General features: G+C 54.5%; 12 protein-coding genes across 12 annotated transcripts; 6 read left to right on the top strand and 6 right to left on the bottom strand.

Annotated features, from left to right (window-relative positions):
* Positions 1 to 34: 34 nt before the first annotated feature.
* On the top strand, positions 35 to 2661 carry BU25DRAFT_410037 (uncharacterized protein). Its single transcript, XM_033706190.1, has one exon. It carries the CDS (start codon positions 84 to 86, stop codon positions 2358 to 2360), a length of 2277 nt encoding a protein of 758 aa, XP_033562661.1. The 5' UTR covers positions 35 to 83; the 3' UTR covers positions 2361 to 2661.
* Positions 2662 to 2808: 147 nt separating this feature from the next.
* BU25DRAFT_410036 (uncharacterized protein) lies at positions 2809 to 4005 on the top strand. Its single transcript, XM_033706189.1, has 4 exons — positions 2809 to 3216; positions 3266 to 3530; positions 3581 to 3709; positions 3762 to 4005. Exons 1-4 carry the CDS (start codon positions 2911 to 2913, stop codon positions 3836 to 3838), a joined length of 777 nt encoding a protein of 258 aa, XP_033562660.1. The 5' UTR covers positions 2809 to 2910; the 3' UTR covers positions 3839 to 4005.
* Positions 4006 to 4201: 196 nt separating this feature from the next.
* Positions 4202 to 5792, top strand: BU25DRAFT_447936 (transcription initiation factor TFIID subunit 14). The gene is made up of 6 exons (XM_033709566.1): positions 4202 to 4403; positions 4454 to 4494; positions 4593 to 4741; positions 4794 to 4945; positions 5028 to 5265; positions 5332 to 5792. The coding sequence occupies exons 1-6, from the start codon at positions 4395 to 4397 to the stop codon at positions 5418 to 5420; spliced, it is 678 nt and encodes a 225-aa protein (XP_033562659.1). The 5' UTR covers positions 4202 to 4394; the 3' UTR covers positions 5421 to 5792.
* A 2645-nt stretch (positions 5793 to 8437) lies between these two features.
* Positions 8438 to 9287, bottom strand: BU25DRAFT_410034 (uncharacterized protein). The gene is made up of 2 exons (XM_033706188.1): positions 8887 to 9287; positions 8438 to 8750 (listed from the first exon to the last, which is right to left on the bottom strand). Exons 1-2 carry the CDS (start codon positions 9108 to 9110, stop codon positions 8606 to 8608), a joined length of 369 nt encoding a protein of 122 aa, XP_033562658.1. The 5' UTR covers positions 9111 to 9287; the 3' UTR covers positions 8438 to 8605.
* Positions 9288 to 9498: 211 nt separating this feature from the next.
* BU25DRAFT_307486 (Pcc1-domain-containing protein) lies at positions 9499 to 9886 on the top strand (the record flags this gene model as incomplete). The annotated part of the gene is made up of 2 exons (XM_033702082.1): positions 9499 to 9545; positions 9592 to 9886. Coding segments are annotated over 2 exons (342 nt in total), but the record flags the coding sequence as incomplete, so codon positions are not given.
* Positions 9887 to 10231: 345 nt separating this feature from the next.
* On the bottom strand, positions 10232 to 12565 carry BU25DRAFT_36738 (uncharacterized protein). Its single transcript, XM_033703869.1, has 3 exons — positions 12479 to 12565; positions 12329 to 12423; positions 10232 to 12269 (listed from the first exon to the last, which is right to left on the bottom strand). Exon 3 carries the CDS (start codon positions 12247 to 12249, stop codon positions 10315 to 10317), a length of 1935 nt encoding a protein of 644 aa, XP_033562656.1. The 5' UTR covers positions 12250 to 12269; positions 12329 to 12423; positions 12479 to 12565; the 3' UTR covers positions 10232 to 10314.
* A 176-nt stretch (positions 12566 to 12741) lies between these two features.
* Positions 12742 to 14885, top strand: BU25DRAFT_410030 (lipase/serine esteras-like protein). Its single transcript, XM_033706187.1, has 3 exons — positions 12742 to 13045; positions 13120 to 13414; positions 13468 to 14885. Exons 1-3 carry the CDS (start codon positions 12981 to 12983, stop codon positions 14455 to 14457), a joined length of 1350 nt encoding a protein of 449 aa, XP_033562655.1. The 5' UTR covers positions 12742 to 12980; the 3' UTR covers positions 14458 to 14885.
* A 521-nt stretch (positions 14886 to 15406) lies between these two features.
* Positions 15407 to 17544, bottom strand: BU25DRAFT_490587 (glycosyltransferase family 25 protein). Its single transcript, XM_033711503.1, has 2 exons — positions 16689 to 17544; positions 15407 to 16606 (listed from the first exon to the last, which is right to left on the bottom strand). The coding sequence occupies exons 1-2, from the start codon at positions 17054 to 17056 to the stop codon at positions 15661 to 15663; spliced, it is 1314 nt and encodes a 437-aa protein (XP_033562654.1). The 5' UTR covers positions 17057 to 17544; the 3' UTR covers positions 15407 to 15660.
* BU25DRAFT_36347 (uncharacterized protein) lies at positions 17253 to 17962 on the bottom strand. The gene has a single exon (XM_033703759.1). It carries the CDS (start codon positions 17804 to 17806, stop codon positions 17450 to 17452), a length of 357 nt encoding a protein of 118 aa, XP_033562653.1. The 5' UTR covers positions 17807 to 17962; the 3' UTR covers positions 17253 to 17449.
* On the top strand, positions 17737 to 20385 carry BU25DRAFT_410029 (zf-DHHC-domain-containing protein). Its single transcript, XM_033706186.1, has 2 exons — positions 17737 to 18382; positions 18452 to 20385. Exons 1-2 carry the CDS (start codon positions 18184 to 18186, stop codon positions 20035 to 20037), a joined length of 1785 nt encoding a protein of 594 aa, XP_033562652.1. The 5' UTR covers positions 17737 to 18183; the 3' UTR covers positions 20038 to 20385.
* An 824-nt stretch (positions 20386 to 21209) lies between these two features.
* Positions 21210 to 24076, bottom strand: BU25DRAFT_410027 (uncharacterized protein). The gene has a single exon (XM_033706185.1). It carries the CDS (start codon positions 24007 to 24009, stop codon positions 21241 to 21243), a length of 2769 nt encoding a protein of 922 aa, XP_033562651.1. The 5' UTR covers positions 24010 to 24076; the 3' UTR covers positions 21210 to 21240.
* A 1896-nt stretch (positions 24077 to 25972) lies between these two features.
* On the bottom strand, positions 25973 to 27829 carry BU25DRAFT_339339 (glutamate-cysteine ligase-like protein; the record flags this gene model as incomplete). The annotated part of the gene is made up of 3 exons (XM_033702768.1): positions 25973 to 26950; positions 26992 to 27580; positions 27633 to 27829. 3 exons carry the CDS (start codon positions 27827 to 27829, stop codon positions 25973 to 25975), a joined length of 1764 nt encoding a protein of 587 aa, XP_033562650.1.
* Positions 27830 to 27981: the final 152 nt, after the last annotated feature.

The following is a 27981-nucleotide window of genomic DNA, read 5'->3' as shown; positions in this document are numbered from 1 at the left end:
GAGCGGCCTCCTCGTACCTTCTTAACCCCTCCATGAACCTTTGATGTCTCTCACATACACTCCCTTTGGTACTTCCAGCTGACATGCCTTCAAGTAATCCCAAGGCAACACCAGAGCTTCGGTATCCGCCGGTACAAGCAGATCGTTCACTTACTAGCCTTGATCTCGATACACTAATGATGAAGTCGACTACGCGTCGACTGCCGGAGCAGCCCGGCAGCTCTCTTGACGACACTACCTATGAGATCCTTACTGACAGCCTGATCGAGACTTCCGACGACGAAGCTCACACTGAGTCCATTGCATCGACCTCGGACGCTCCCACGCCTGACGATGTCTCGGCTTTCAGTGACGACGATGATTTCGAGAACGACGATCGAGCGCTCGACCGAAGCATTCAATCAATGCACGCCGCAGCCACAGACAACGATCTCGAAACACCGTTAGCAACAGACGGTGAAGATAGTATGCTGACGATGGTGCCGGACCATATGGACGGCAGCGGAGGGTCAAGCATGCTACAGCTTGACGAAGAGCCCGCGGAGAACGCCGAAGCTTCTCTGGGCACTACGGTCATCAAGGCCTTCCCAACCCAGACTGAAGGGCTGCCCCCAGTGTTAGAGAGTTACGGTCAGACACAAGTACGGGTGGTTGTCAAGGCGGCCCTTTCTCCTCGGTACATTCCCACGCCAGAATCGTATAAGATACTTTATGTTGGGCTGCCCGAGAAATGGGTGCAGGACAGTATCACAGTCCACGTCCACGCGGCACTGGCCGCATCGCCCAGCAACACAAGGTCAGTAATGGTCCGAGGCCAGATGGAGCCTCTTGGGCCGGTCATCCATGCTCACCGCTGCGCTCACTTCGAGATCCACAATCCTGATGCGACTCTCCCTAACATACTGGTTCGCATGGACGATGGGATGCGCCTCAGGATCGACGGTCGGAAAGCTCCACGATTTGATCTTGTGATTTTCTGCCATACACAGAAGCGTGAATCTGCCACTGACACGCAGACATACGACCCGCTTCGTACCGCTCTTCGTCAGCACCAAATTCCCATGATCGAACTTTCAGAAATTAAACCATACGGTGCTGGCGCTCATACGTACGATATGCGGAGCTTGGCTGCTTGTCTCGAAGGTCGTAACGACGACAATGCTGATTTTGAGCTACTTGAGGTGCTTCCTCTGGACGCATTCACCTTCTGTGAGCTGGAGCCGTTCCAGGTCAATCGTCACTTGGCACTGATCAGTCCGCATTTGGTGCCGTCGGTCGTCGAAGTTGCCCCCAAGACACGCCTCTCCGCCATGGCTGACACCATACGCGGTATTGGCAAGCAATTGCGAACAGGAGCACCAGCTACCACCAAGGTCTTGCTTCTCTCCATTGCATTGACGGCAATGCTCTCGGCGTTCGTCCTCAGTCCAGTGTATATGCCACTTGTGCAGCAGAAGTCCACGGATATTGCGGCTGACCCGTCAACGCTTTCTGTCGTTCCAGTATCGAGTCCACTGATCACACCGGCGGCAGCCAGCTCTTCGAGCATTGCTTCTGTTCCTTCCCCGTCTTCCTTTTCTCTGTCTGTACCGAAGGGCCTGACTGTCGTTCACCCGCAGGCTGAACAGCCTAAGCCAAAGCAAGAGAAGAAGAATAAAAAAGATGAGAAGCTCAACGGTTTCGATATTCAGACCGCTGGTGAGAAGCAGTTCATTCTTACTCCGTCAAAGGGCTTGGCCAGCTCGAGGAAGAAGCCGCAGCTCCAAATCCAAGTCTTCCGCAACACCACCTTGATCCCTGTCCGCTACGTCAGAACCATCACCGGCGAGTACTTCGTGGATCTCAAAGACGAGTATCCCTTCGGCATATTCAACGTCAGCATTGCAAGCTACTCCAAGCCTCTGCTACGTCAATCATTTGAGGTGAATCTGGGTCACAACAAGACTTGGTTCGACCAGATGCTGGGAACGACCACGAATAAGATCATTGACGCTCAGTCACTCTTCACAGACATCTCTGTCTTGGCCATGGAGCAGCTCCAAGCGAAGGTCAAAGACATCGCTGGTCCCATGGTTAGTCAGTGGATAGAGGAGGGTCGCCAGCTGGAACAAGCGGCCTACCGTAGTACGAAAGACGGATTGGATTCCGGTGCAGAGTTCATTAAGCATGTTCCCGAGGCCACCTGGATGGGATTGAGGAAGGCCACTGCTCCAGTTCGGTTGTCAGAAACCATGTGGAAGGCCAGGGTGAATGCTTTGCGAGTACGGTGCAATGCAGAGACAGTCGTTGGGAGGTTATTGAAGCTGTCCAATGAGCAGCCTAGTCGGGCCTGCTCTGAGTCTCAATCACACGCTCAGTAGCGGAGGGAGGGTTGAACGACATCCGGCCAGAGGGTGGTGAAGATGCTGGATTTGGCCTCGGTGGTGTTCCCATTAGGTGGTACTGGCGTTCTGTTTACAGCATGGGATTGGAGGACGGCATGCATCATCGAAGTACCGGTTGCTACAGCGGTGACGATAAATGTGGCGTTGACTTGTTGGATTTCTTCAGATACCAGGTGCGGGGCGATATTGGCGGCGTCTTTCTTCGTTTTATTTTGTCAAGGGCAAGTCATGGTCAAGTCCGTATCTAGTAGATCTCTAATGGTATACCTCTTTCGCCGAGTCTTTGCTTGCCAAGTGACATGGTGGATGTACATGCTCCCACGTTCTTCAGGGCTGAGTTTGCGACCCTGCCTGCGCATTGACCATGCAAGCTAAGTGCCTGCCCCTCCATTGCCGCCTCCCACAAATTCGTAGACTAGGCTAACGACAACACCCAAACACACACTCTGTAACTTATTCTTCCTTGTTACAGTGACCCTTCACCCTACACGAACCTCACACAGAATCTCCCGTCAACACACACACCATGTCTGACGTCGCTAAGCCCGACCCCGCTGCTGAGCAGGTCGCCAACCCCGGCGCAACTCTTGTTAAGGACGAGACCGCGAAGGTTACCACCGACAAGGCCGCCGACAAGGAGGAGAAGCCCGCAACTGCCTCCAGCGACGACAAGCCCATCACTGAGAAGGCCACAGAAGCTGCCTCTTCGGCCGCAGCTGCCGTCAAGGACAATGTTTTCTCCATGTTCGGCGGTGGCCCCAAGAAGGAGAAGAAGGAAGAGGCTGATGATGCTGACGAGCCCTCTGGCTCTTCCAAGGCACAGGCTGGTGGTGTACGTGCTGTGGTGTTTCACATCTCGTGACAACTCTAACACATTGCAGGAGGAGGACCCCGAGAACCAGGAGCCCGATGTCGAGTTCGCCCCCGTCGTCCACCTTACCGAGAAGGTCGACACAAAGACCAACGAGGAGCTCGAAGAGCAAGTCTTCAAGATGCGCGCTAAGCTGTTCAAGTTCGACCGCGAGTCGCGAGAGTGGAAGGAGAGGGGTACCGGCGACGTCAGGTTACTGAAGCACAAGGAGAACGGCAAGACCCGCCTGGTTATGCGACGAGACAAGACCCTCAAGGTCTGCGCCAACCACTACGGTATGAAACATCGCGATCTGGGTGTGGGATAAATACTGAGTAGTGTACAGTTGTGCCCGACATGAAGCTGTCGCCCAACGTTGGCAGCGACCGTAGTTGGGTCTGGAACGCCGCTGCCGATGTCAGTGAGGGCGAGCCCGAGGCTCAGACTCTGGCTATCCGCTTCGGTAACAGCGAGAGTAAGTTCAGCTGCATGTTCTGACTAAATGCTATGCTAACAACAATTCCCAGACGCCAACCTCTTCAAGGAGGCTTTCATCAAGGCCCAGCAGGAGAACGAGGCTCTGTTCAACAAGTCGTCGGAGTAAAGCAGGGTGGATGTTGAAGTGACTGGGACGAGAATGGAGGAATGAAGCATGCATGCACGAAGCGATGACATTTTGGGGTGGTATCATATCACGGCGATAGAAGCTCTTAACCCTGCACATACTAGATAGTACTAAATTGGCCTGGCTCTGAGTCTACGGCATTCCCCCAATCCTTTCTTTCGAAGAAGTGAAACAGTGCACAGTGACGTCGACGAAGGCGGAGAGAAAGACAAGCCGGTTGGCATGTGTTGGAGCCCCCTCTTTTGCGTACCTGCCTCATAATCTCGACGTTGACCGAGATATCTTAGGCTCGCCTCTCTCGTCCAGATCTGTACTCTGCCGCAGTAGGTTCCACGCCTGCAGACAAGCTTGATTTGTCGCGCCAAGCGGGAGCTGTAGCTGACCTCCGCCCACTTGTCCCGCTCCGCCAAACCGTGGGACGCGACCAGCCACTTGCACCAACCGAACCTCGACCTCCGCTCTCACAACGCGCCTGAAGTCGCGCAACCTCCAGACCACCACCTTTTGAATCGCCGCACTCTGCAACACCGCCAACATGCCTGACGTATGCGCGCCAGCTTTGTGTGTAATTATACGAATGCTAATTTTCTGCAGGTCAAGCGCTGGGTCAAGATCATCACCCACCAAAAGCCCATGTATGTTCAGCACGCGCAACCACTGCGCTCACGTCCTCCCCCGCACCGACGACCTTCGTGCATTAGACACGAAGCAGCTACTAATCTATCAACCACAGCGATGGCCCATCTCCAGTCGAAGGGTTCCCTATGCGATCATGGAGCATCGAGATCTGGCTGCTGGACGACCAAGGCAACGAGGTCATGCCCACCGTCTACGAGAAGGCCGTCTACAATCTGCACCCATCGTTCGACAAGAACAAGCAGAGTAAGTGCGCCGCGAGTACGCAGAGAAAGAGCGCATGTTGATAGCCGTGTAGCATTCAAGAAGCCGCCATTCCGCATCGATGAGCAGGGATGGGGAGAGTTCGACATGAGCATCGTCCTCACAGCAGCACACAAGGGCGGCGAACACACACTCAGCCATGACCTCAACTTCCAGTCTGAGCGGTATGAGGCCAAGCACCAAGTCGTACGTACCCCTCTCCCGCCCCACGCACCCTTATATACCTCTCGCCTGTCAACTACCTGTGCTTGCTAACAACCTGACGCAGACCTTCCGCAACCCCAAGCCCGAGCTTCTCGCTCTCCTGCAAGACTCCGGCTCTGCCGACGCAAACGGCGTCCGCGGCAAAGACGCCTCCAAGAAGAAGGCTCGGCGCGACAAGGCCATCGACATGGAAAAGCTGGCCGACGGGCTGCAGAAGCTGAGCGAGGACGACCTGCTGCACGTTGTCACCATGGTGCACGACAACAAGACAAGTGAGACGTACACCAAGAACGACGTCGAGAGTATGTACACCCTGGATAGGATTAGAAAAGGTTTTTTTGGGAACGAGTGTGCTAACGTGAATGCAGACGGAGAGTTCCACGTCGATCTGTACACCCTGCCCGACTCGCTTGTCAAGATGCTGTGGGACTTCACAGCCAGCAAGACAGAGTTATAAGCACACAAAACCGTGCTTACAGGCAGGCTAACAGAAACGCAGTCTTCCCGAGCGTTTGACTGTTACTGTAGACGTCTACGGAACAATCACCAAAACCATCCACCATCTCAACCATCTCAACCATTCTGAGCGCGACATGAATCCTGATCACACAGAGCGCTCTGTGTCGAAGCCTAGTCGCGTCATGAGAGGAGGTGGGATCGCATGGTGCACGACGTAATACCGACTTCTGATTTTCTATACATGCAACCAGGCCACAGCACATCACGGTGGTGCTGGCCGTTTTTGAATTCGAATGATCTATTTACGAGCCATGGAGTTTGGGCAAAAGTAGGGTAGATACCTCTTCTGGGTAGGGTATCGCTTAGGATCAATCGATGTTTTCATGATTCAAATTCCCTCTCCAGATCATCCCAAACTTAGTAGGAACTCAACAAGACTATTCAGACAAACCGCTAACGAAGACAAACAAACACACCGCCATCGATGACGTCTTCACGAACTTTGAGAGCAGCAGTCACGGTCGCCTTCTACTTTGCCTTTTGGCGGGGTGCGATTCACACCCCATACCATACCTGTAGTTAATTTTTGGTTCGAGGAAGAGAAGAGAGATACCGATTACTCCGCGAGATCGAGGACGTTATATGCCGAAGCCGCAGCTCCTCTCATGAGCGTTGGTCAGCGTAGATTTAGATGTCGAACGTATAAATTTCCACCTCAACAACTTGTACGTCCTGCGACGTTGAAGGTAAGGCTGGTGAATCAGCGATGTGCGGAAGTGCACCGAAATCTTGGAAACAGAACACCGGCACTCAGTCAGATACTTTTGGAAGAGGACACAGCAGACACATCATCTTCTGAGCTACCGTTCTTGAGTGTTCAACCGAGGAGATGCGTGTTCCAAGGAGAAACGCGCTGACAGAACGACTTATATCGCATTTGGAAGCACTCCATCCATGCGGATGTTGACGATGGATTTTATTGCGCAGAGCTGGCACCGAACACTGCTTTCTTGGTTTTTGCATTTGACGGGCAACAGCCACGCGTCTGCACGGAGTAGACTTTGGAGGAGGCACATGATCTGCTAATACAAAGGCTTTATCCGCTTTTTGATAGCAGAGAAGAGAAAACATTGTAGGAAGGGTGATGGGAGAGAGTGAGCCTTTGAACTCGACCAACGTTTGCCGGACTAAGTTGTATGTTGTGTTGTGTTGTGTTTTCAGGCGCAGGCGAGTATCTGTCTGTTGAAATGCAAACAGTCTAGCCATGGAAACGAACTTCGTGGCTTTTCGTGGCAACCAACATAGGGACTCGGCTCTACTGTTCTGGAAGCACGCCACCCCCACTTCGTACGTCGGTTATAAAGGGTGAATTGATCTAGGAGAAAGAGTGGAGGATGGTGCACAGCTTCCTCTGTGCAAAATGACTTTATACGTCGGCAACCGCTGAACTTGAGAGGTCCATCGATCTCTCCCAATCATCTTTCGGACAAGACGCAGCTTCCACTCCATGCATCGTAAGATGTCTCGATTTGAATTCAGCAGAGGAAAGGTTCATCCAAGAAGAGTAGAGCACTGACAGGGAGTCTGTATTGCACACGCACAACCGTCTCTGCATGGCAGGTGCAACGAGGGGCTTTTGGATTGCCCAGGCAGGCCTCTACACACATAGATCGTCATATGCTTTATTTAGATAATGTGTCAAATTTCGAGCAGACTGGTTTTCTAGAGGTAGAACGGAGCCAGAGCAGGGCAGGAACTGGGCATTGTAGCTTGATCTACGCTATTGAAAGGGGCAAAGTCATAGGGTGACCGAGAGAGAGTTTGGGAGGCGCAAGAATTGCTTATGCCTTGTCTTTGTTGACATCTTTATAACAGCGAAGAGAAGACTAGTGAGAGAAGAAAGCCATGAAAAGCATGATTTCCTTTGCAGCTTTGATCAACGCTTGGTTGAATTGGACGTTGAGGATATGACCTCCGTAAGGCGGAGGGAAGAGAAACATGTTCGGATTGGCAGTGAGTTTTGAGAACGGCAGCCATGCTCGCTTCCAAAAGTCATTTTGAAGGCAGAAATATTGCACGTGGCAGACTTGTGTTTGTATTTGAATGAGCAGAGAAGAACTAAGCTGGCGAGGGCAAGAGTCGGTAGGATACAATATATGCTTTTATACTTCCACTTCTTCAGACATGTGGCAGAGATGGCCGACTTCTGGAAAGACGCATATGAGGCAGATCAGTCCCCTCTCTGTGGGTCTGTTGACAGTGGGTATACATCACAAGGCTCAAGGGCCCTGGTAGTGTGGTTGCATGATTCAGTCTGGTGAAGACCTCTAGCTCAAAATTTCAGGTCCTTTGCTCTTAGCGCTTCAGTGTGGGCGACAGACATGGAGGTGTCGACCATCACTTTTACGTCGGCGAAGACAACAGACATTGACAGCTGGCGTCATGCTTTTGGTGATGGTAGTCAGGTATCGTGAGGCAAGAGTGAGTAACGAAGAGATGTTGTAAAGCGACCTTTATATGCTGGTGAGAACGAGCCGGCGCCATGATGGAAAGCAACTGCTCTTTTGGAGAAAATGGACGCGGTCCAATATTATTTCAATTGTCATTTGAGACGTGTTGGCAACACACATGCCTTCACGTGACCTTTCTTTCTGCAAAAGCGCAGGCATGGAGACGTTCGTTTGTGCTTTTGGAGTGGGGCGGCAGGCGCATATGCGCTCACCAAGGTAACATCCTCCAATCCTGAAGCTAGACGTTGCCCTGGTCACTGGCCATTTTGAAATCTGACAACGAAGGAAATGTCGAAAGAAGAGGGCAGAAATAAGTTAGGGGTAAATAGCCAAGGTGGAACCATATAGTCCCCCCGGAGTGCTTTTGGCGCGCGGGAACAGACATGCACGGGTAGTATCGTGTTTTGAAGCTGGAAGCAACGGCACATATCTCGGATCCAATGGTGTTTTCGAAGGCTGGAGAAAAAAGATGGGGAAATAAAGAGCAGAGACGTTGGAGACGAGACTTTATACTCGGGGAAGTACCTACGAGAGCCAACGTGCAAGCGTACATCTGACGATCGTCACGCACATGGGTGTCCACCCCCAATGGCGCATCATGTTCTTATTCGTTTCAAGTTTCGATATTGTACACCAACCCCCTCCATCTCCATCTTTCCTTGCCTCCCTTTCTTCACCGCCCACCACGACCGCCCCTCTCATCCTGCATACCGATCGCTGGGTCCGGTGCCTCAGGGAACTCCTTCTTCGCCCTCTCCTTGCCGCCAGAAGAGTCCCTGCCCTCGGTTGCATGGCCGCCAGAGCCTTCCTTTGCGCTACTATATTCTCGTCAGCCTCGATTCCTCAACATTACATACCCATCGTCGTGTGAGCTTTCGCGAGGACACAGCCGCACCACAAAGAACCAGGCAACTGGGCCGTGTAGGATATGTATGGTAGAGGATGTCGACTCACTCGAGGCCATCCGCCAGATTGCTCGTCTGGACATCATTCTTATCGCCCTTCTTTGCCTTGTTCACGCTGTGCTCATCATCGGGCAGCATATCGGTCTTGGTCTTCGAGTTCGTAGAAGCATTGTTAGGGTATCCCTCGACGCGCTGGACAGCGGACTGGGAGAACGGTCGAACGCTGACAACGCATAGTGTCCGCGAGGACCTGGATGCGAAGGTGCGAAGCATTATGTGTAGATAGTTGTTCGGGGTTGGGTTCGAGATTGGATTGTGGAAATGGTCAATTGGGATGTGAGGTGTGGAGGAATCAAGGTGAATGGTTAATGAGAATGCAATTACAGGAAGGAACATCCGAGGTAACAGCCATGATGCGTTCGCACGTCGCGTAACGGTAAGGCACCAGGCCTCTCCTGGTGCTATGATGATCGATGACGATATCATCGTAGCCCCGCGCTCGAAGTGTGGCCATAGCTTCTCGCGCCAGGGGTTATGCAAATGTGGGGTCTGTAGCGGGGCAGCCTCGCACTTCTGAATCTCATCTATCGATAACGTTTTCACGCGCGACTTTAGGAACACTGCCAGGCTGCATTGACACATGAAGCGCACATACGACGTTATGGCCAACGCACAGACATGGGACGCCGCTGAGTTTCCCTGCACACTGTACTTCTTATCCTCCCCCTTCATTCGAATCCACTAACACCCCCAGACAACTCAACATCCCCTTCCCCTCGCACCACTACGCCTCAACCGCCTCACGCGCACTCTCCGTCGACGCCGAACTCTCGCCGCTCGTACGCCGCTCCTTCAGCCTCGCCGGCGACAAAGAGCAGAATATCCTCGTCGTCAACTACGCTGCGACGACAAACCGCATGCTGCGCGTAGCGGTGAATGGGTTCTTCGAGAGCATGGGTGTGGTGGTTGGGGTCATGAAGGATTTGGATGTTGATGTGGTGTATGAGCCGGCTGGGGAGAGTTTGGACGGCGTGCAGGGGTTGGTGGTTGAGGGGGTTGAGGAGAGGGGGTGAAGAGTAGGAAGAGGAGTTTGACTCGAGGGCTGGATGTTGGGATGCGAAGAGCGGAGAATACTGGAGAACACACACACGACAGCTTAGCTTGTTGCCATGGACCAAGCAGATGATGGGTGAGGCCTGGCCGCGAGGCTGTCAGTGGAGAGACGACGCGACGCACAAGGGACGCCGGGGCGTGATGATGTCGAGCATGTGAATGCGTTCGAATAGCCTCGGAGAGGCAGAAGATATCCATGTTTAGGCATACTACGCTACACGTTTATATGCTAGATTGCGCCACGAGTAGAGAGTGTCCAAACGAATTTAATTGAACTAGTTCGCTGTGTGTGTTTTGGAGAAGCTTGCAAGGCCTAAGCTTGCTTCTTCGCTGGTGGCTCATGGCCATCCGCTGCCCAATCTTGTTACTCTTCTAGTTTCCGCTTCTCAGCGGGCTTGCCTTCTAGCATTTCCATCGGAGCCGGTGGCATCATCGATGGCGCAGAAGACGCCTGTGGAGGCGGTGTACCAGGCGGCATCGGTGGATAGACGCCATGATCACGGATCTCCCAGCCATCGTGCTTCAGTTGTTTCCATCTTTCTGCCACCTTGAAACGAATCAACTCGCCGGTCGTCTTCGCGTCCTCGAAGCTGTCGTGTCCAGCCGCTCCGCCTTGCTGTATGTCGAGGTCGAGTTTGTCTTTTGCAAGAGCGCGTAAGCCGTGGCGTAGAGGCAGCCCTCGTTTATGCGGAAAGAGCAGCACTGTGTCGATGATATTGGGATGGATGATTCTGAGAGTGTTGAGGTCGTTCTCGAGGGCGTGGCCGAGAATGGGCGTTGTGGTTGTGACGTGAGCAAGGAACAAATCTCGCGCCACGTAAGGTGACTCTACGATGCGGATATCGTTCCGTCTAGGCTTGGGATCCGCTGAATCGTATGGTTTTGCGTTGAGGAACTGTTCTGTTGTGATACCGGAGAATCGAGTATTCACATCGAGAAGATGTCCGATCGGACGCACCAGAACATCAACTAGGGGTTGGTGTGTCGGCCATGAGATGGCTGTAAGTCGCATGAGTTCGAGACCATGGGTGGTGTAGCCCATCTCGCAGTCGAAGCACACTGCAATGTCTGATGGTGCGTCGTCATTTACCGGCGTCTCGATAAACGGCATGACCAGGAAGAGACGCTTTGGGTCTGCAATCTTGTAGACATGTGTGTCGTACGTTGTGCACCCTGGCGACCCTACAGGCTCATTGCAGCAGGAAAATGTAGTTGGTTCTGGCCCAGAATTCTTTGATCTCTTAGGATATACGCGCCTGCCCCAGTGATGGGTGCATGGGCCCCCAGTGGTAAGTGCGCCGTCTTCCCCCCTGCGCTCTGGGAAGACTTGGAAACGGGTGTTGCAACGATCGCAAACTTCCCAAAAGTCTGCTGAAGCCTGTGCCAGCCTGGCTTCATCTAGTTGTTCTGTCGTTGGAAGCTTTGTGACATAACCATGTGCATCTAAGCCGTCTTGTGAACAGATAAGATTCGAGAGAAACATGACTTCTTCCCTCGGTGTCAAACCCGTATCGACCTTCTTTGGTGGTGGCTTTTTGGGAGGTAGTCCACGCTCTTTCGCCAGTGCCTCGAACCTCTCCTTGACCCACTCTTCTGGTGTCATTTTCTTGAGCTTGAAAAGTCGTTGCTTCAGTACATTCTCGTAGACCGCGGGGTTGGTTCTGGCAATTTGCTCTTCTTCGTCCACCGCTAGCTTGTTGAGCTGGTTCGAGTCCATGTGCAATGCCTTGATCTCGGCCTTCACGGCTCTCGCAATCTTGTCGTTCAATGGCTTCATGAAGCTGTGTAGCATTTTCAAGAGTGTTAGTCGTCTCGTAAAGATGGCTGGCTCTTTCAGGAGTTTGCGTGGCATCAACGCTACTGGACCCGTGGGCTTGGGGGCAGCTTGTGCCAGGGACGCCTTGGGAGGCGGTGACACTGGCCGTGTTACGGACTGTGGCAGAGTATCGGTATCCCTCCCATTGTTTGTCGGTTTTGGTGATGCTGTAGTGACGGTACTTGCTCCCTTGTTTGCGACAATCGCCTTGTCCTTGCCTGGGGTCAATCCAGTAAAGACGGATCTTGGTGCAACTGGTACATCCGGCACCGTGCTCAAGGTACCTTCCTTCGTGCTATCGTCGAGCTTCTGACGCTTCGCAGCTGGCTCACTATCTATTGCGTGGCTGGCCGCTGAGGTGCATGGCGTGCTATGCGCTTTGATAGCATCATGGCTGAATATGCAGTGAGGGAGCTCGCATTTGGTACCCGCAGGACATGTTATGTTGCCGAAGCTTCTGAAAGCGGGTACTGATGGCCACATTGTTGATCACTTCTCTAGTGCTGAACGATAGACGTGGTGAGTAAACAAAACAACAGACTATTTCACGGCTAAGACATACCATGTGAGTAGGTCGCGTGAAGGAACGGTGTGATGTGTAAGAAAACTGGTACTTCGAAGATGGGAGCTTCAACAGGAAAGCGTCGAGCAGCAGCGCTTGCAAAGGTCAGGTCTGGAGGTGGAAAGAGCAAACACCCTTACATGCGCTCACTTACCACTATCACAAGACTCACTCCTACCACAAGGTTTTAACGGTAGTGATAGAGCTTGAAAGCTACCTGACCCACTTTGAGGTGCGCGAACTTAGCTGAAGGTGAGAGTGAGCTGTGGCGCAAGCTACAGACCAAACGCTAGATCGCCAAGCTGCAGGGTACGCGGGCACGCGCGCACCAACACGGCTCGACTTGCCTCGTTCCGATCATGACGTTTTGGTCCGTCTCGGACATCTTCAAACTTGGTGCACACAGTCGATTGCAAAACGCCTGTCAGCACTTCTCGGTTTTTCGGAGGAACCATGTACGCCGTATATATCCCTATCACTTTCACCTGTGGCTTTTGTCTAGTGCAACGCCAAGTCTAGTCGCGACTGCATTCCGAGCGGGTGTCCGAGAAAACCGCCTTCCCGACGAGATATGGGAGCGCGATAGCTACAATAACCACCTCACCCCTTCCTGCCTGAGACACCAACCTGCCAAACCTCACATCTTATGACGATGGCTACTTCGACCCCAACTGACACTTCACGCAAAGTCACTCACCTCGTCGTTCTAGTTCATGGGTATGGTAAACGTCATGAGGCGACTCTCGCCTCCCACCTTATTCCGGATAGGACTCCACGCTGACAACCCCCAGGCTCTGGGGCAACCCCGATCACCTGAAGTATCTCACCACCAGCATTCGCGAGCGATATCTGGATCTCGACGTTCTTGTACCCAAGAGTAATTCCGGTAGCTTCACCTACGATGGCATCGAGCTTGGCGGCGAGCGCGTTGCAAACGAGGTCGAAGCAAGACTTGAGGAACTAAAGAAGGATGGCCACGACGTCAAGAAATTCAGCATCACTGGATATTCGCTGGGAGGCCTTGTGGCAAGATACGCGATCGGGCTGCTCTACCACAAGGGCGTCTTTGAGCAGATCGAACCAGTGGTACGTATCCTAAGGAGAGCGACAAAGATCGAACATGGCTGATGGATCTGCAGAACTTCACCACATTCGCTACACCACATCTTGGTGTCCGAACGCCGCTACGAGGATACACCAGCCACGTATGGAACGTACTGGGAGCCAGGACGCTTTCCGCCAGTGGCAGGCAGCTCTTTGCTATCGACCAGTTCCGAGACACCGGCCGACCTATTCTGGCAGTATTGGCGGACTCTGACGCTATCTTCATCAAGGCCCTGGCACAGTTCAAGCACCGTAGCCTATATGCGAACGTCGTCAACGACCGCACGGTGACCTACTACACTGCCGGTATCTCCCAGACAGACCCGTTCATCAAGCCAGACGAGGTCAAGATTAACTATCTCCCGGGCTATGACGATGTCATTGTTGACGGCGAGAATCCAGTTTCGCCAAAGGAGCAAGAGCCTACACCAGCCCTCGTCCATCGCTTGACTGCCTCCACGCGAACAGTGTTCGGCCGCGTTCCTCTCCTCGCCTTCCTTGTTGTCTTTATTCCAATCGGTACTACGCTCTTCCTCTGCAACTCTGTGATCCAGTCCTTCCGCAGCCAGCAGCGTATCCGCCTGCACAAGTCGGGAGGAGCTGGCATTGAAGCAGACCGATACCGTGTTCCCCTCATGCTCAATGCCGCTCGCAAGGAGGTAGAAGACATGTTCGAGAACGTCAACAACGCCCATGAGCAAGAGTATCTGGGCAGCGACAGCGAGGAGATGGCCTCACCAACCCAGCCCACGTCCCCCAGGTTCGAACGTAAGAACCCAGTCGCCGATGTAGAAGCCACCCAAGAGTCGAAGTCAGGATCTGTTCTCGAGTTCCCGGCTCTTGCGTTGAGACAGGATCAATTCAAGATGATCGAGGCTCTCGACAACGTCGGCATCAAGAAGTTTCCGGTCTATATCCACAACCACCGCCACTCGCACGCCGCCATCATTGTGCGTATGGATCGGAAGTCCTTCGATGAGGGCAGGATTGTCGTTAAGCACTGGCTAGACAACTTTGAGGGTTAAAAAACGGCAATCGACCACAGGTCATGATATAGCACTAGAGCACGGTGTACACATGTACACATCCAGGAGGCCTTCGACACTCTGGGATCTTTTGCAGCATTTCAGCATTTAGTGTTTTTTGTCAGGAGTTACAAGGTCTGACGATTTAGCGCATACCCAGTACAGAGTCAACATCTGCATTTCCAACGTTCAATCAATTCAAAAGTCTAGTCCACATCCTGTTCTACACTGCACGTCCTCAACTTCGTGATGCCTTCGTAAACCTCGAGGCTTAGACCCTTCCACGCAGTACGCAGCTCACTGCGCGTTAAGCACGCGGCTCTCCACCTTTTTCAAAAAGCTTGCCACGTCAACCGAAAGCTTAGCACACGTTCCTGCGTTTCACACACTACTTCATTCCAGAGCCTTATCCTGCCCTCGCATCCAGGCAAGGCCCTCAAAAGCAGCTAGTCTCTTACGCATGCAGCAGCCTCGTCATGTGGTATCGCGTCTGCTTCGGGCCCTCGGCGAGCGCACCGAGGCAGTGCAGGGTTGCGGGCAGGGTTGGAGGCTCGGAGAGGGAGCGTCCGCTGTTCGCACCCTCGTCTGCGCTACGGGCGTGTTTCAGGTTTCTTTGGGCTACGATCCCTGACAGTGGCGATCATAGCGGCTCGGAGATAATGGTTCTTGGGTTGAGAAGATTGTGCAAGTTAGGTGTAAATCGGGTTGAGCGTTGAGAGCTGCTAAATGGGGATACCCCATCCGCTATCTTTACTTACGATTCACAGGCCTCACGCGGTGGTGGGTTTGTATGTGTGAGTTCCTATACGGGTGGGGGAGATTCCGATAGGATGTGTGCAAATACAATTGTTTCACCAACGGCTGGAGAAGTGATGCGCTTCAGACTGACAGGTGTGGGTACTTGATTGTGATTCTAGATCTTCTAGTTCTACTGTGTGGTATCAATGCTGTTGTTTGTTCATGCTGGACTGAAATCAAAAAGCCTACATGCGCCGTATGCGCAGTCCTTGCTGCATGGTATCCGAAAATCATGATAGGAACATGCCGTGCTCAATACACGTCGTATAACTCCTGTGTAGCACCGTAATCAAACGTTGGAGAGATGCTGTCAATATGTCATTTGTACAGTTGATGTGGACGCTCAGTGGATGAGCTTTGCTTGTTGGTTCAATGGGTGCGTGACCACTGCGCAGCTCCGGGCTTCTAGTCCATGAGCTTCTGGAGCGTCTCGTCTGTCTCTCGTCGGCCTTCTTTCAGGCACCTGCCTTCTCGCCCAACTTTTTCTTGCAGTGTGCGGAGCTGGTCTGTGTCGTTTTCGTCAAATGCGAATGCGCCGCTCCAAAATCCGCAGTCAATGTTCGTCGTCTCATTCCGGTAGATAACTTGCGCTTGGCCAGCTAGATCAACGGGTGGGATGCCAGCCTCTTCTTCTCCAGCTCTTGCGCCAATCTCTGCGATTTCACTCTGCCCTGGCATGTGGTGGAATAGCTCGGAGTTCAGTGTCCAGCAGCGTAGACCGGGGCTCGCATACTTGTACCGTAACTTGGGGTTGGGGTGAGGTTTGGGATTTCTCCAGTTTGCCGTGGGTGAGGGCGTCTTAGACCCTTTGTTGCAGGCGTGTAGGAGCGAGACGTCGAATGCGCGGGGCCCCTTCTTACGGAGCTTCGGCGGTGCGAGGTCGTTGAGCAGTCGTTCGGCGGCCGGGCGCGTGACTGCATAGCCGAAAGAGCAGAGTGGGAACTTTGAGCGGTGAAAGACTCGCGAGTGCGCGGGCATCTGTAGTGCGCCAAACAGGGCTTGCGTAAAAGGGTGCAGGTCGGATCTCATGGGCAGAGTGTAGTCCTTGTACAAGACGTGGGGTGTGCCGGTCAGGTTGTAGCGGCTGTTGGTAGCTTTTGGTCCATCTTCAGTGATCTCGTCGAAATAGTCGCCGCAGTGGCCAAGATAGAGTAGATCCCAGTCATCGTGGTTGCCCCAATACTGCACGTGCTTGCTACCGAAGTTTGCAAATGGATGGTACGATCGTTGTGGTGGAAGGAGCTGGCGTGCAGCGCTTGCTGCCAGTGGAATCTGAATGCTGCGAAGGCGAATGTCCCAGTCGACGTCGTCTTCAAGAATGAGTGCTGTCTCTAGTCCAGAATCCAAGAACCTGCAAGAACGAATCAGCGACGGCCCTGTACGACGGAGCATGAGGCTGCAGCCAAGAAGCGCCCTGCAGACGAGCTGCTTACCAGCGAAGAGCGTTGTGGTGGCCTAACCACGCTAGTATTGAGCCTCTCTGAGCATTGTCTTGGCCATTGATGAATCGTTGAACGTCGCCCTCAGTCCACTGCGGTTGCTGTGGAATGGTGAGGTCAACGTCGGTCACGTTCGCGGCCTGAAGCAGGGCATGGCGGCGTTCAGAGCCATCTTTTGAGACGACAACGACAGCACCAAAGCCCAGTGTGCGATTTGCAGGCAGCTTCATGGGATGCGACTCGATCGAGGTCGACCACTGCTGGTATATGCGGTCGGCATGATCTCTGTGGTAGAAGATGACGACAAGAACGAGCGTGAGGGCAGCCAGCAGCGGCAGCGGCCGTTTCCTGGTCGCAAGCATGGCTCAGTGTGGGACGGAAGAGACAGAAGGCAAACGAGTGAATCAGTGCATGCTCGCAGGGTAGGAGGGCAAAAGCACCAGGCGACGACAGCGAAGGGAGGAAAACAGCAGGGCCGCTGGCGCAGTACTGTGTATGGCAGTCAGAGGTGTTGCACTGGAGGCAGGACCGTGTGGACGGCCCAGAGCAGGGCAACGTTTATCAAGTCTCATCGCAGGCGCACTGGGGTCGTCACAGACAGGGATGGGAGGTGTCGATTGGCGCATCTGTATCAGTTGTGTCAAGCTACGTTTAATTGAACCGCGTTGGTTACCAGGGATGATGATCAGAGCGGTGGAGACACTGGAGACGGGACGCGTGTGTGCGACTGTCAGTGTAGCCAAGTGGACGAACATTCATTCAAGCATCGAGGGAGCGGTATGACAGTGGCGCGGCGGCCATTGGCAGTAGCAAGGGCGGCGGCCACTGCCAACATACGAGGAGCGCTGCGTGCCTCTGCGTGCTGCTGCATGCTGCTGCGTGCTGCTCTCAAGTGCGTCTTGTAATTGCAGGGACGGTGGCACAAGGGATGGACGGTCACGTGCGCTGCTTGCCTCTTCGCATCCCAAGTGAGATCGGCTGCAGGGCGGCCGGCGGCGGACATGGGCCGCATCTGGGACACGACCACGTCTTGGAGCGCCTCCGTCAACTCGTCCGGGGTAGCAGACACAGTCGCCGCGCCTCTCCAGGGCTCTCTCCCCTATACCTAGCATTCTATCGCCGTCCTCGTGCTGTCGCTGCTGTCGCTGCTGTCGCTGCGTCTCACTCCCTCTCTGGACGCCTCTGCATGTGACTCGCTGTGCGCCGCTGCACCCTGAAACTGCGTGTGCAACAGCCCCATCTCAGCTCTCCCGCGGGCCTCTCTGGCAGCCTTTCTGGCAGCCTTTCTGGCGGCCTTTCCACGCCTTGCACGCCTTGCACGCCTTGCACGCCTTGCACGCCTTGCACGCCTTCCACAGCTCTTCTCGGATGGGTCGCCTGCGCTAGTCTGACCCCGTAGAATCCGCGTCGAACCCGTCCGCTCGCTCAATCGCCCCCCGAACATTCAGATGCCCTGTCTCGCGCTGGGCCGGTAACGAGAGCCCCGAGTATGGCCACGCTGGGCTCGCCCTCTCCCCCGTCGTCCCCCTCCCGAGCCATGCGCCCCCGCGCCTGGGCACGCAAGGTCGAGCGGTACTGCTGCAACACCATCACCTACTTCCCGCTGCTGTTCGTCTACGGCCTGACCACCTGGGCCGTCTGGGTCGAGGTCGGCATCGGCTTCGTGCCCGCCAAGAATGCCTGGACTGGTGCGCACTCCCGCAAGCCGCAAGCCGCAGCCGTCGAGACACGCGTGCAACGCTGACACAACAATGCAGGCCACTTCACATCCGCGCTCGGCTTCTTCCTCTACTGCATGCTCAACTGGAGCTACACCACCGCCGTCTTCACCGATCCCGGGTCGCCGCTCAACTACAACAATGGCTACAGCAATCTGCCCACGCAGGAAGGAGGAGGCGTGCACTACACCTCGTTCACCGTCAAGGCATCCGACGGCGGCGTCCGCTTCTGCAACAAGTGCCAGTCCAACAAGCCCGACCGCGCCCACCACTGCTCGACATGCAAGCGCTGCGTCCTGAAGATGGACCACCACTGCCCCTGGCTTGCGACCTGCGTTGGCCTGCGCAACTACAAGGCCTTCCTGCTGTTCCTGATATACCTCACCTTCTTCTGCTGGGTCTGCTTTGCGACGTCGGCGACATGGGTGTGGAGCGAGATCCTGAGCGACAACCAGTACACCGAGTCTTTTATGCCCATCAACGACGTCTTGCTCGCTGTACTTTCCGGCATCATTGGGATAGTCATTACTGGCTTCACTGCATGGCATCTCTGGCTCACAGTCAAGGGCCAGACCACGATCGAGAGCCTGGAGAAGACGCGCTACCTGTCGCCGCTCAGACAGACGATGAAGCACAACCTCAACGACCGCAACTACCTCGATGCGCAGGCCAGCGGACGGCTTAGCATCGGCGACCAGCTGCGCGAGATCCACGCGAACGCGCTCCCCGGCGTGACTAGACCGGAAGAAGGCGAGACACCCTCGCGCTCACCGACGCCTTCCAGCGGGCAGGGCAACGACTACTCGCACCCTGCATACAACTCGTACGAACACCGAGAACGCCAGCAATACCAGGACCGCTACGACAACTATCTCGACGAGCGAGACAACGAGCAGCTCCCCAACGCATTCGATCTGGGCTGGAAGCGCAATGTAGCTCACGTCTTCGGCCCCTCGCCCATCAAATGGTTCGTCCCCATCACCAACACCACAGGAGACGGCTGGTCCTGGGAACCAAGCCCGAGGTGGCTCGCAGCCCGCGATCGCATCCGCCAGGACCGCGAGCGAGAGGAGCAGCAACAGAAGCAGCGCGAGCGCGCCGCTGGCTGGGGCGTCGACACGCCCACCGAAGCAGAATTCCGGCGCGTCGGCCGCGTCCCCCAGGGCTGGCAGCCAGGCGGTTGGAATCCCCCGTCCCCACGCGTCTCCTACCGCCACGCCGATCAAAGCCAGTACCTCTCCGCGACAAACACCGGCACCGTGACCGCGCACCGCGACGGCCGCAGGAGCCCGAGCAAAGCAGACCAGATCCTGGGTAGAGAGCAGGGCATGTACGCCGACGGCGATGTGCCGCTCCAGACCATCGAGACGCGGAAGAAGTTCGACCAGTACAACTACATCTCCGAGGACGACGACGAGGATGAGTACGAAGTCTCCAGCGACGAGCAGGATGCGGATCGCAGGATCAAAACGCAGACGACGACGACGACGACGACGACGACGACCTTGCCGCAGACGAAGAATTGGAACGATCTCCCTGAGGGGTTCTCGGATAAGTCACGCAAGGGCAAGAAGAGCGGGAGTCGGGAGAGGAAAAAGGATTGGGATGAGTGGAAGGACAATTGATCAAGGAGCGGATGGGAATGGGGGATGATATTCAGGGATCTATGACGGGATGGCGATATGTGTACCATGTAATTGCATATTGAGGCGTACGAAGCAAGTCTTGCATAGACAGGCGTTTTGGGATTGAGCCGTTGCATTGGATAGGGAGGACTGTAGTAATCTCACATCATTACTCTCCATGTTCTTCTCCCGCTATGCTGACGGTGACGGTGACGGTGACGGTGACAGTATAGCATGGGTATAAATGGATGAGTGGTCGAGCTAGCTAGCTAGCTAGCCAGTCCTAGGACTACCTATCGACTGAGGGTCCGGCGCGCCAGCCCTGGTGTCCAGGTGCAGGACCCATACTAACTATCTATCTATCTATCTATCTATCTATCACACTCGAGCTTCACTGCCACCCCTCATCCCCTTCTCCCAAGTACTTCTCCTTCTCCCTCTCCCGTCTCACCAGCGCTACCTCCCCCGCCCACTCTCCATTAGCTTCCCTAGCTTCTTTGGCTGCGCGACGTCCGTCCTTGACCATCCTCCTCCCTGCGGACAGTAGGAATGGCTGTTCGTGTGCGGGAGAGGGAGAGGGGTGGGCGGAGCGCCATCCGCGCTGCTTCGAAAACGCGCTTGGGAAGCGAGTAACGGACGGTGTTGTGATCAGTGTTGTTAACTTTGAAGGATGGCTGGACTCTCTTCGAACAGTGTCGTGGAAAACATTGGTTGAAAGTATTCGTACTGATGCGGTCCACTGCGATCGGTGTAGGCGATGGCGTGTAATGTCAGACTCGTAGAAGATGGAATGTTTGCGTAGCACCATAGAGTGCGCAGGGCTAGGGTTAAGATGGTACTCGAGGTAACATGAAGCTTGCATATCGACGGGAACCTGCAGTGCAGCTGACTTCAGTATCACATGTCGATGCAGATCAAATCGGATGTAACGATGAGAACAGAGGCACAGATGTGGATGTTGAAAGAGGTCACTATAGTGACAGCGAGGATGACGTTGAGTGGTATCTACGTAGTAGTGCATATGTTGCAACAGAAGAAAAGTAAACTAGCCAAAGCCTCAGCGGGCACGTCCCAAACAAACCATAAAGCAAAAGCCGTGACAGTTGGGTGTTCTTCCTGTGCAACGCCAGCAATCCGGGTTGGGATGCTTGATCCCTATATCCAAAAGGTCCAAAAAAAAAAAAAAAAAAAAAAAAAAGTAAATTACGATGACGCCTCGTCGTCTTTCACACTCGCACTCACATACCCGTCATCAACCTCCACGAGCCCAACAAGCGTCTTGCTCGTCTTGAGGCAGTACTCCACGATCTTGGTTCTCGCCTTGTTCGACAAGCCGCTGCGTCGACCAGTCTCGCGTCCGATCCACATGCGCAACGCAGAAGCGATGCGTTCAAGGCCGGAACTTGTCTGAGCTTGCAGCGATGAGTCCTCCATGAAGCGAGTGAGGATCTTGTGGCCGGCGACAAAGCTGAGTAATGTTGTAGTACATTCGGGAAGGAAGGTGTTGTTGATGACGAAGATGGCACGTTTGTGCGCATTGCGGTGCGAAGATTCGATGAGTGAGATGCATTTTGCTAGTGTGAGTGCCTTGCGAACATCGACAGCGACTGTGCCGTCGCCGACAAGGTTCAAGCCGGTTTTGCTGACCTTTGATGAAGGTGGTGTAGGTAGAGCTTCGAGTGCTTTGGCGATGCGAGCGTCACGGTCCTCGTCGAAGACAATAGCGTCGGCAACCAGGGCTCGCATCTGAGCTTGCGAGTTGGCGGGTGCGGTCTGAAGAGCGAGGTCGAGGTCGGCAGTCGAGTCGGACTTTTTTGTAGCCAGGTAGGCGGCAAGGCCCCTATTTAGTACAAGGCTGGAGTACCATGCTGCAAGTGCATCGAGTGGCGAGCTGATAGCGAAGTCCTCAATAACACCGTCCATGGAGAGATCAACGACTGTGTTCTCAGCATTTGTTCGGTTCCAGGCAAGATTGTAGGCGCGCTGAATGATCGGTGCTACCAGCACCTCGTCGCAATCCCTCTCGATGAGAGCAGCCAGGTGGTCCGGTAGTGGTTCTGCCTCTGCACTCTTCAGATTGCTGGCAATTCGGTGCTCGCTGCGGGCGGCATTCCAGTAATTGCGAGCCATCTTGGCACTTAGTTCATCCACCATTCGCCATCCGCCGTATGTGGCAGTGGAAACTTCCCAAAGCAATACACGAATGTGCAGGGCCTTGAGCATAAGTCGTGCTGGTGTATCTGGCAGAGTCCCAGAAGCCATCAAGCTCAGTACAAGGCGACTCTTGCTAATCTCGGCGTCGCCACCCGTCAGCTGAGCGTCCAGTGCAATGTTCCAGGCCTTGACTCGTGCAATTTCTTGATCCTTTGTTGTGCCTGTGAGGTATGCGTATCCGTCCCAGCCGATAATTCTGCGTGTGCTGAGCTTCAGCATCTTCAAGGCAAGAGCCGCAAACTCGAGGACAAAGTTGTGCTGAGGCACCCAAACGGTCTGGATGGCAGTAAGCCACGCCTTGCGACGCACCTCAACCGGGGAGGCGAGTGATGGCGCAGGAGCCAACATGAAGGCCGGAACTGACTTCTTCTTCGACTTCGACTTGGATTCAAACAGAGGAGCAACGATGTAAAAGAAAGCACCAAAAACAAGAAGTAGCTTCGCGATGGGTATCTGCACAGTCGTGCTGCCGAACGATGTCGTAGGAGACAAAATGGAGAAGATGTTGATAGGTAGAGCGAAAAGACCACGGCCAGACGGTTCTTCTTGCGACTGTTCGCGCGCAGAGAAGCCTTCGAGGATCATCAGACCAGCAAGAGAGCCGACCATCAGCTTGCCCATCATTGCGCCGCTTCGACGTCCGTTGACCATTGGCGGTCCTGGAGCCGGGCGTGCCTGTCCAGGGTACTGTGGATATGCGTGGGCGTAGTGTTGCTGGGGCGGCAGTCCTTGCTGTAGAGCGCGGATACTGTCCGGTACAGGGATCATGCCCTGTGGGGGTCCTGTCATCGGCATGTGATGCGCGAATGGATCTTCCTGGAACCTGCTGCCGTCGGGCGTGCTAACAGTTCCATGCAGGGTCATGGGGCCGGAGATGGCCATCTTCTCGTAGCTCTCGATGCGTCCCTTCAATGTCGCAACTTCATCAGTCAGACGCTTGTTGCGCTTCTCCAGGTGACGAATGTACTCGGTAGCCTTGGAGAGCACTGTAGCCTTGTTGAGCTTGTGTGCGGGGGTGAGACCCTCCAGGTCCTCAGGGTCGTCGTCCTCCTCGGTGCCATTGGGTCGTGACATGACGCGCAGACTGGGGACACTATCGCGCAGGGCGGCGATTTTGTCGTTCAAGTTGGTTCGGTATCGCTTCTCGATCATGTTGTGCGCTGTCTTCTTCGGCGGCTGCGAACCACTCTTCTTGCTCGACGGTGCATCGTCAAAGTCCTCGGTGTCCTCGGTCGACTTCCTCTTCTTTGAGTCCGTAGCGGGTTCGGGCGATGAGTGCGATGACGATGTGCCGTTGTGGAAAGACCCAGGGCTGTGGTGGAGACTCGGTGTCGAGGCAGGCGGGCCGGCATGGGCGAATACGGTGGGTGTGTAGAGTTGTTGCTGCGGGTGGGGCTGTTGCTGCCACACGGGTGGTGAGTAGAAGCCGTTCTGCTGCTGAGCATCGACGGTCGAGGGCGAGCTCAGTGCATTGCCGTTGAAGTCGAAGGCAGCGGGCATGTCGACAGACCCGCCAAAGGTGAAGGGCACGCCGGCCTGCGAGTACATGGGAGCGGAGACAGGCACGATAGCCGCTTGCGTAGAGGTCATTGGGGGAGGCTGCGACTGCTGCGGGTTCTGCGAGGCAGCGGCGGGGTTGTACTGCATCCACTCGTTCCAGCTGGCGAGGTCGTCGGCCGGGGCGGCGAGAGTCATCTCGTCCGCCGCAGTGGTCAGCCACGGGCCACGCATGCCGTCGAACGGGAAGTCGCTCGACATCATGGGGTCCTCTATGCTGCCGTCCGTGGTGGTCCTCGCCAGCGGCGGCGGGGGCTCGGGGCGAGTGGTCTGCTGCTGCTGAGGACTCGCGTCAAACCCAAAGTCTGCGACGCAATACGGGCCAACCTAATAGACTTGTCAGCACAGCGGTCAACTAGTGACAGTGCGCGGGCCGTGGCAGCAGCACGCACGGCAATTCTCTCCAATTCCAGCCCGTCGTCGGGGCTGCCATAGGCGTCAGTAGCCATGAGGGCAAGTGGGCAGTGGGCAGCGCGCAGAGACTCTGCTGCGGCGACAGTGACATGGGAGGGAAAACAACAACGACAACAACGACAACAAAACACCAAGATGGCACTCGGTATCGACAACAGCGTGCAGCGAGGATAGAAAGAGAAAGGCGCCGTCTTACCAGCAAAAGGAGCCACAGATCAGGTCACCATGTACCCGCGCTTTCCAGAGGATGCAGACAGCGGACAGCGCTCAAGGGTCGCTGCAGGCTGCTCGGGGGCACGAACGGGCACGAACGGGCACGAACGGGCACGAACGGGCCAGCTCACGGTGACGGCTACGCAAGAATCGCCTGTTTGCAGGCAACGACTAGGGGACGTTGCCGTGGCTGCTCGAATCCTGTGCAAGAGCTGCAGTCGCGCGGTGGGTATGGTCTGATGAGTGGTACGACTTCGAGGCAATCCGCCTAATGGAACAGGGGGCAAGGGGTCAGCCTCGACGTCGAGAGGAAGGCGCCGCTTATCGAGCAGGATGGGCGATGCTGCACCACGCAATCTGAGACACGCCGCACTCTGGACCCCGATCGTGGGGAAAGCAGATGCAATTGTCGACAAAGGAGGAGATGGGCGGAGCAACGCAGTGTGTTGCGCGTGCCTTGGCCTGGACAACGGCGCCATTAGCCGCGCCCTGCCTAGTCTGAGTGCCCGAGAGGCGCCGTGAGGCCGAGAATCGAGATGCTGCGCTGCTGCAGGCCTGATCCTCGTAGTCATTCATTCATTCATCATCATCATCATCATCATCATCATCATCATCATCGTATCTGCGGTGGTGGTTCCTCGTAAATGCATTGCCCCATCAAACCATCAACATGTGCCTATTTCCCTATCGACAACAGCAGTCGCTCCTTTTGACGTTTGCGCTCAGTGACAGTCCGGTTGGCACATGGCATGGCATTTTGACGGGTTGATCTCCCGGGCGTGTGGACCTGCATTTACCAGCCCTACTGGTAGCGCCGTAGCCTGACGCGGAAGGCCGTCCAACTCTGGTAGCCTCACGTCAACCTCGAAAACTCCGATGGTCTACCGTTCTTCACGTCGGTGGAAGCGCTATCACGTGGAGAGGTCCAAATCGCTACAAGTACGATCATACGTCAAATCAGCCTTTTGAGTCTGTGGTGATCAAGCCAGCGACACATGGACTGTGATCTTGCGCTTTTCGATCGTGAAGAAAGAGGTAAACTTCTCATCATTTCCAACCTACGATAAAGCTTAACAGGGAGATTTTTCGCTCAAACATAGGCGATCAATTTCTGCTTTGATTTTCTGATTCTGCGAATATACATTTGGACAGAGAATGGGATTGAGGCAGTGGTAACGACATTCAACGCGTATGTTGAGCACAGGACGAGGGTTTCTTGTCTGTACATTTTGAACTGATATATGGAGTCGCAGTATCGGATCTTGGAACTTCAAGGTCGTCAGCAAAGGCAGACATGCACCATCGCCTTGTGCGTTTCGAATATCTCTCATGGCTTATGTATGGGTTGGGAAAGAAAGCAGAGGAGCTGCGAGATCTTTTATACCTGGCACTGTCACTGGTCTCGGCACTCGTGGAGAGAGACAAGATGAGAAAGCCTCGGATAGTAACATGATGTGATGAAGTGCCGGGATGCAATGCTGACCCTATGTATACCGTTGCTATCCATCTAATGCACGTAATCTACTGAATCTTGAATCTACCATCGTAAGCCCAACATCTCCTTGCCCAGTCCATCACGCGCCTCCTCTTTCGTGATCTGCTCTGCCGCCTTGACAAGGTCGTACGTAATCTCGTCACTGACCACACTGTCTTTCTTGTACTCCGGGTGCGTCTGTACGAAGTTCCTGATCCATTTCGCTGCTGTCCAGTACGTGCCATTTGCCCTCTTCCTGATGAGATCGAGGTACGTCGCCAAGTCACATCTTGTCTCGACATCGACGTTCATGCTGTTGAGGTACGACTCGACAAGTGGAATAAGACCAGGAAAACCGCCATCTGTTTGCTGTCCGTTGATGATCTCGTTGACGCTCATCTGATCATACTCGTCCTCAACAGGACCGGGTGTAGGCGGGCGGCTGGGCATATTGGCGGGTGTCGACGTGCCCGTTCCGTTTGTGCGGCCGGAGGGTTGAGATGGGAAGGGGGATTTCCTGAACCAGAACTTCTGGCTCGAGACAGCGTCGCGGATGTGTGCTGTCTCCATATTCTCTGAAACGCGTGTGATTGGAATGTAGAAGTTGAGGTTGAAGGAGAGGATCGCGCGGGTGATGAGGACGATAAAGATGGAGAAGGCCGCGTTTTCAAAATCGGTGATCTGGATCTCCATTGGTCGGAACTCGACACGCCAGCCGATTTCAGAGCCCACTGGTGGTGGCTTGAAGCGCATGTGTTGCCAGTTGGTGGACTGAAGATTCTCGAAATGGTCGGCCTTGTTGAGGTCGAGTTCCTTGAGATCTTCATTGAAGATGACAATAGGATCGCGGATGAAGAGGTGAGCGAAGTGGGTTGCTAGAGCGTCATCCATGCCACCCTCGATCAGACGCTTCTTGAGATCTTCGTCGATGATGAGATCAGGATCCAGATATTCCTTCCGTAACCGCGGATCTTGAGAAATGTAGGTTGAGTTGGAAGCATAACGAGACTTGGGTAGTCGCCAGCGATCGTTCTTGAGAGGCTATATGAAGTTAGCAGAAGTTCGCCAGTTAGCCATCATACACTTGCCTTCTCTCCTAGCTCCTCAGGCGTACGATCGTCAACGGCCCGACTGATCTGGTTCCAGCGTACATCAGTATCTGCCAAGAATCCCTTGTAGATGGGTGTAGCTGCAGTCAGTGCAAGTAAGATAGGCCCCAGTGGGCTGAGCTGGTCATACATTGTCCGCCCCTCCTCGATGTTCTTGGCTTGGAAAGTAATTTGCAGACAGCAGCTGCCCATACCAAAAGCCATGGCATCCATGTGAATGAAATTGTCTGGAGCAGCTCCGTTGCGGACATCATCGTCCTCAGGCCAGTTGTGCAGATCGTAGTCGACGGTGGGGTCTTTCCACGGCCACGGAGTGTTCTCGTCTCTGAACACAGGCACGTTGACTTGCACCTTCCTGCCTCTTCGCCAGCGAATATTCGCTGCTAGTGTTGGGAACCGAATGTGGGGGTTTGCGATCTCATCCGGCACGAACTGAGATCGTAGCTTTGGTCCTGATGGTGGATAGTCCGGTATGAGGCAGTCTTTGTTACCAAGTCGAGGGAATGTTGTCAAGGTAATTGGGAACTCAGTTGCCTCCATGTGCTCCTTGGCAATCTTCCGTCTGCAAAGCTGGTGTAAGCATAGATGAAAATGGTGTACTTTGATTCACGTACCTCCACTTCATGTTGGGCTCCACATCCAACAAATCCTTGAAGCCAATGCCCCAAGGTTTCCCGGGGGTTGCTTCAAGCATGAAGCGCCCAAACTCGGGGTGGAAGACTGGTGCAGGGTTGCTTATCCCTCTGCTATGGTCAACATAGATCCTCACCGCCGTTGTTGTGGACCTACTTTGTATCGCCGGTTTGTACATCGGGGACACCTCCACCCTCGGCAAGAAGCTTCTCATCCGTGGCTAACGCTGCAAGAATGTCTGCCTGGCGGAGAGACAATCGGACCTTGTGGTTGTTCTGGTCATAGCAGACCACCAGATACTCGATCTTGAAGCCAGTCAGTCGGGGTTCA

This window comes from Macroventuria anomochaeta, assembly GCF_010093625.1.
Source record: "Macroventuria anomochaeta strain CBS 525.71 unplaced genomic scaffold BU25scaffold_13, whole genome shotgun sequence".
In the NCBI taxonomy this organism is placed as follows: Eukaryota; Fungi; Ascomycota; class Dothideomycetes; order Pleosporales; family Didymellaceae; genus Macroventuria; species Macroventuria anomochaeta.
This window is presented reverse-complemented; position numbering and strand designations above follow the sequence as displayed.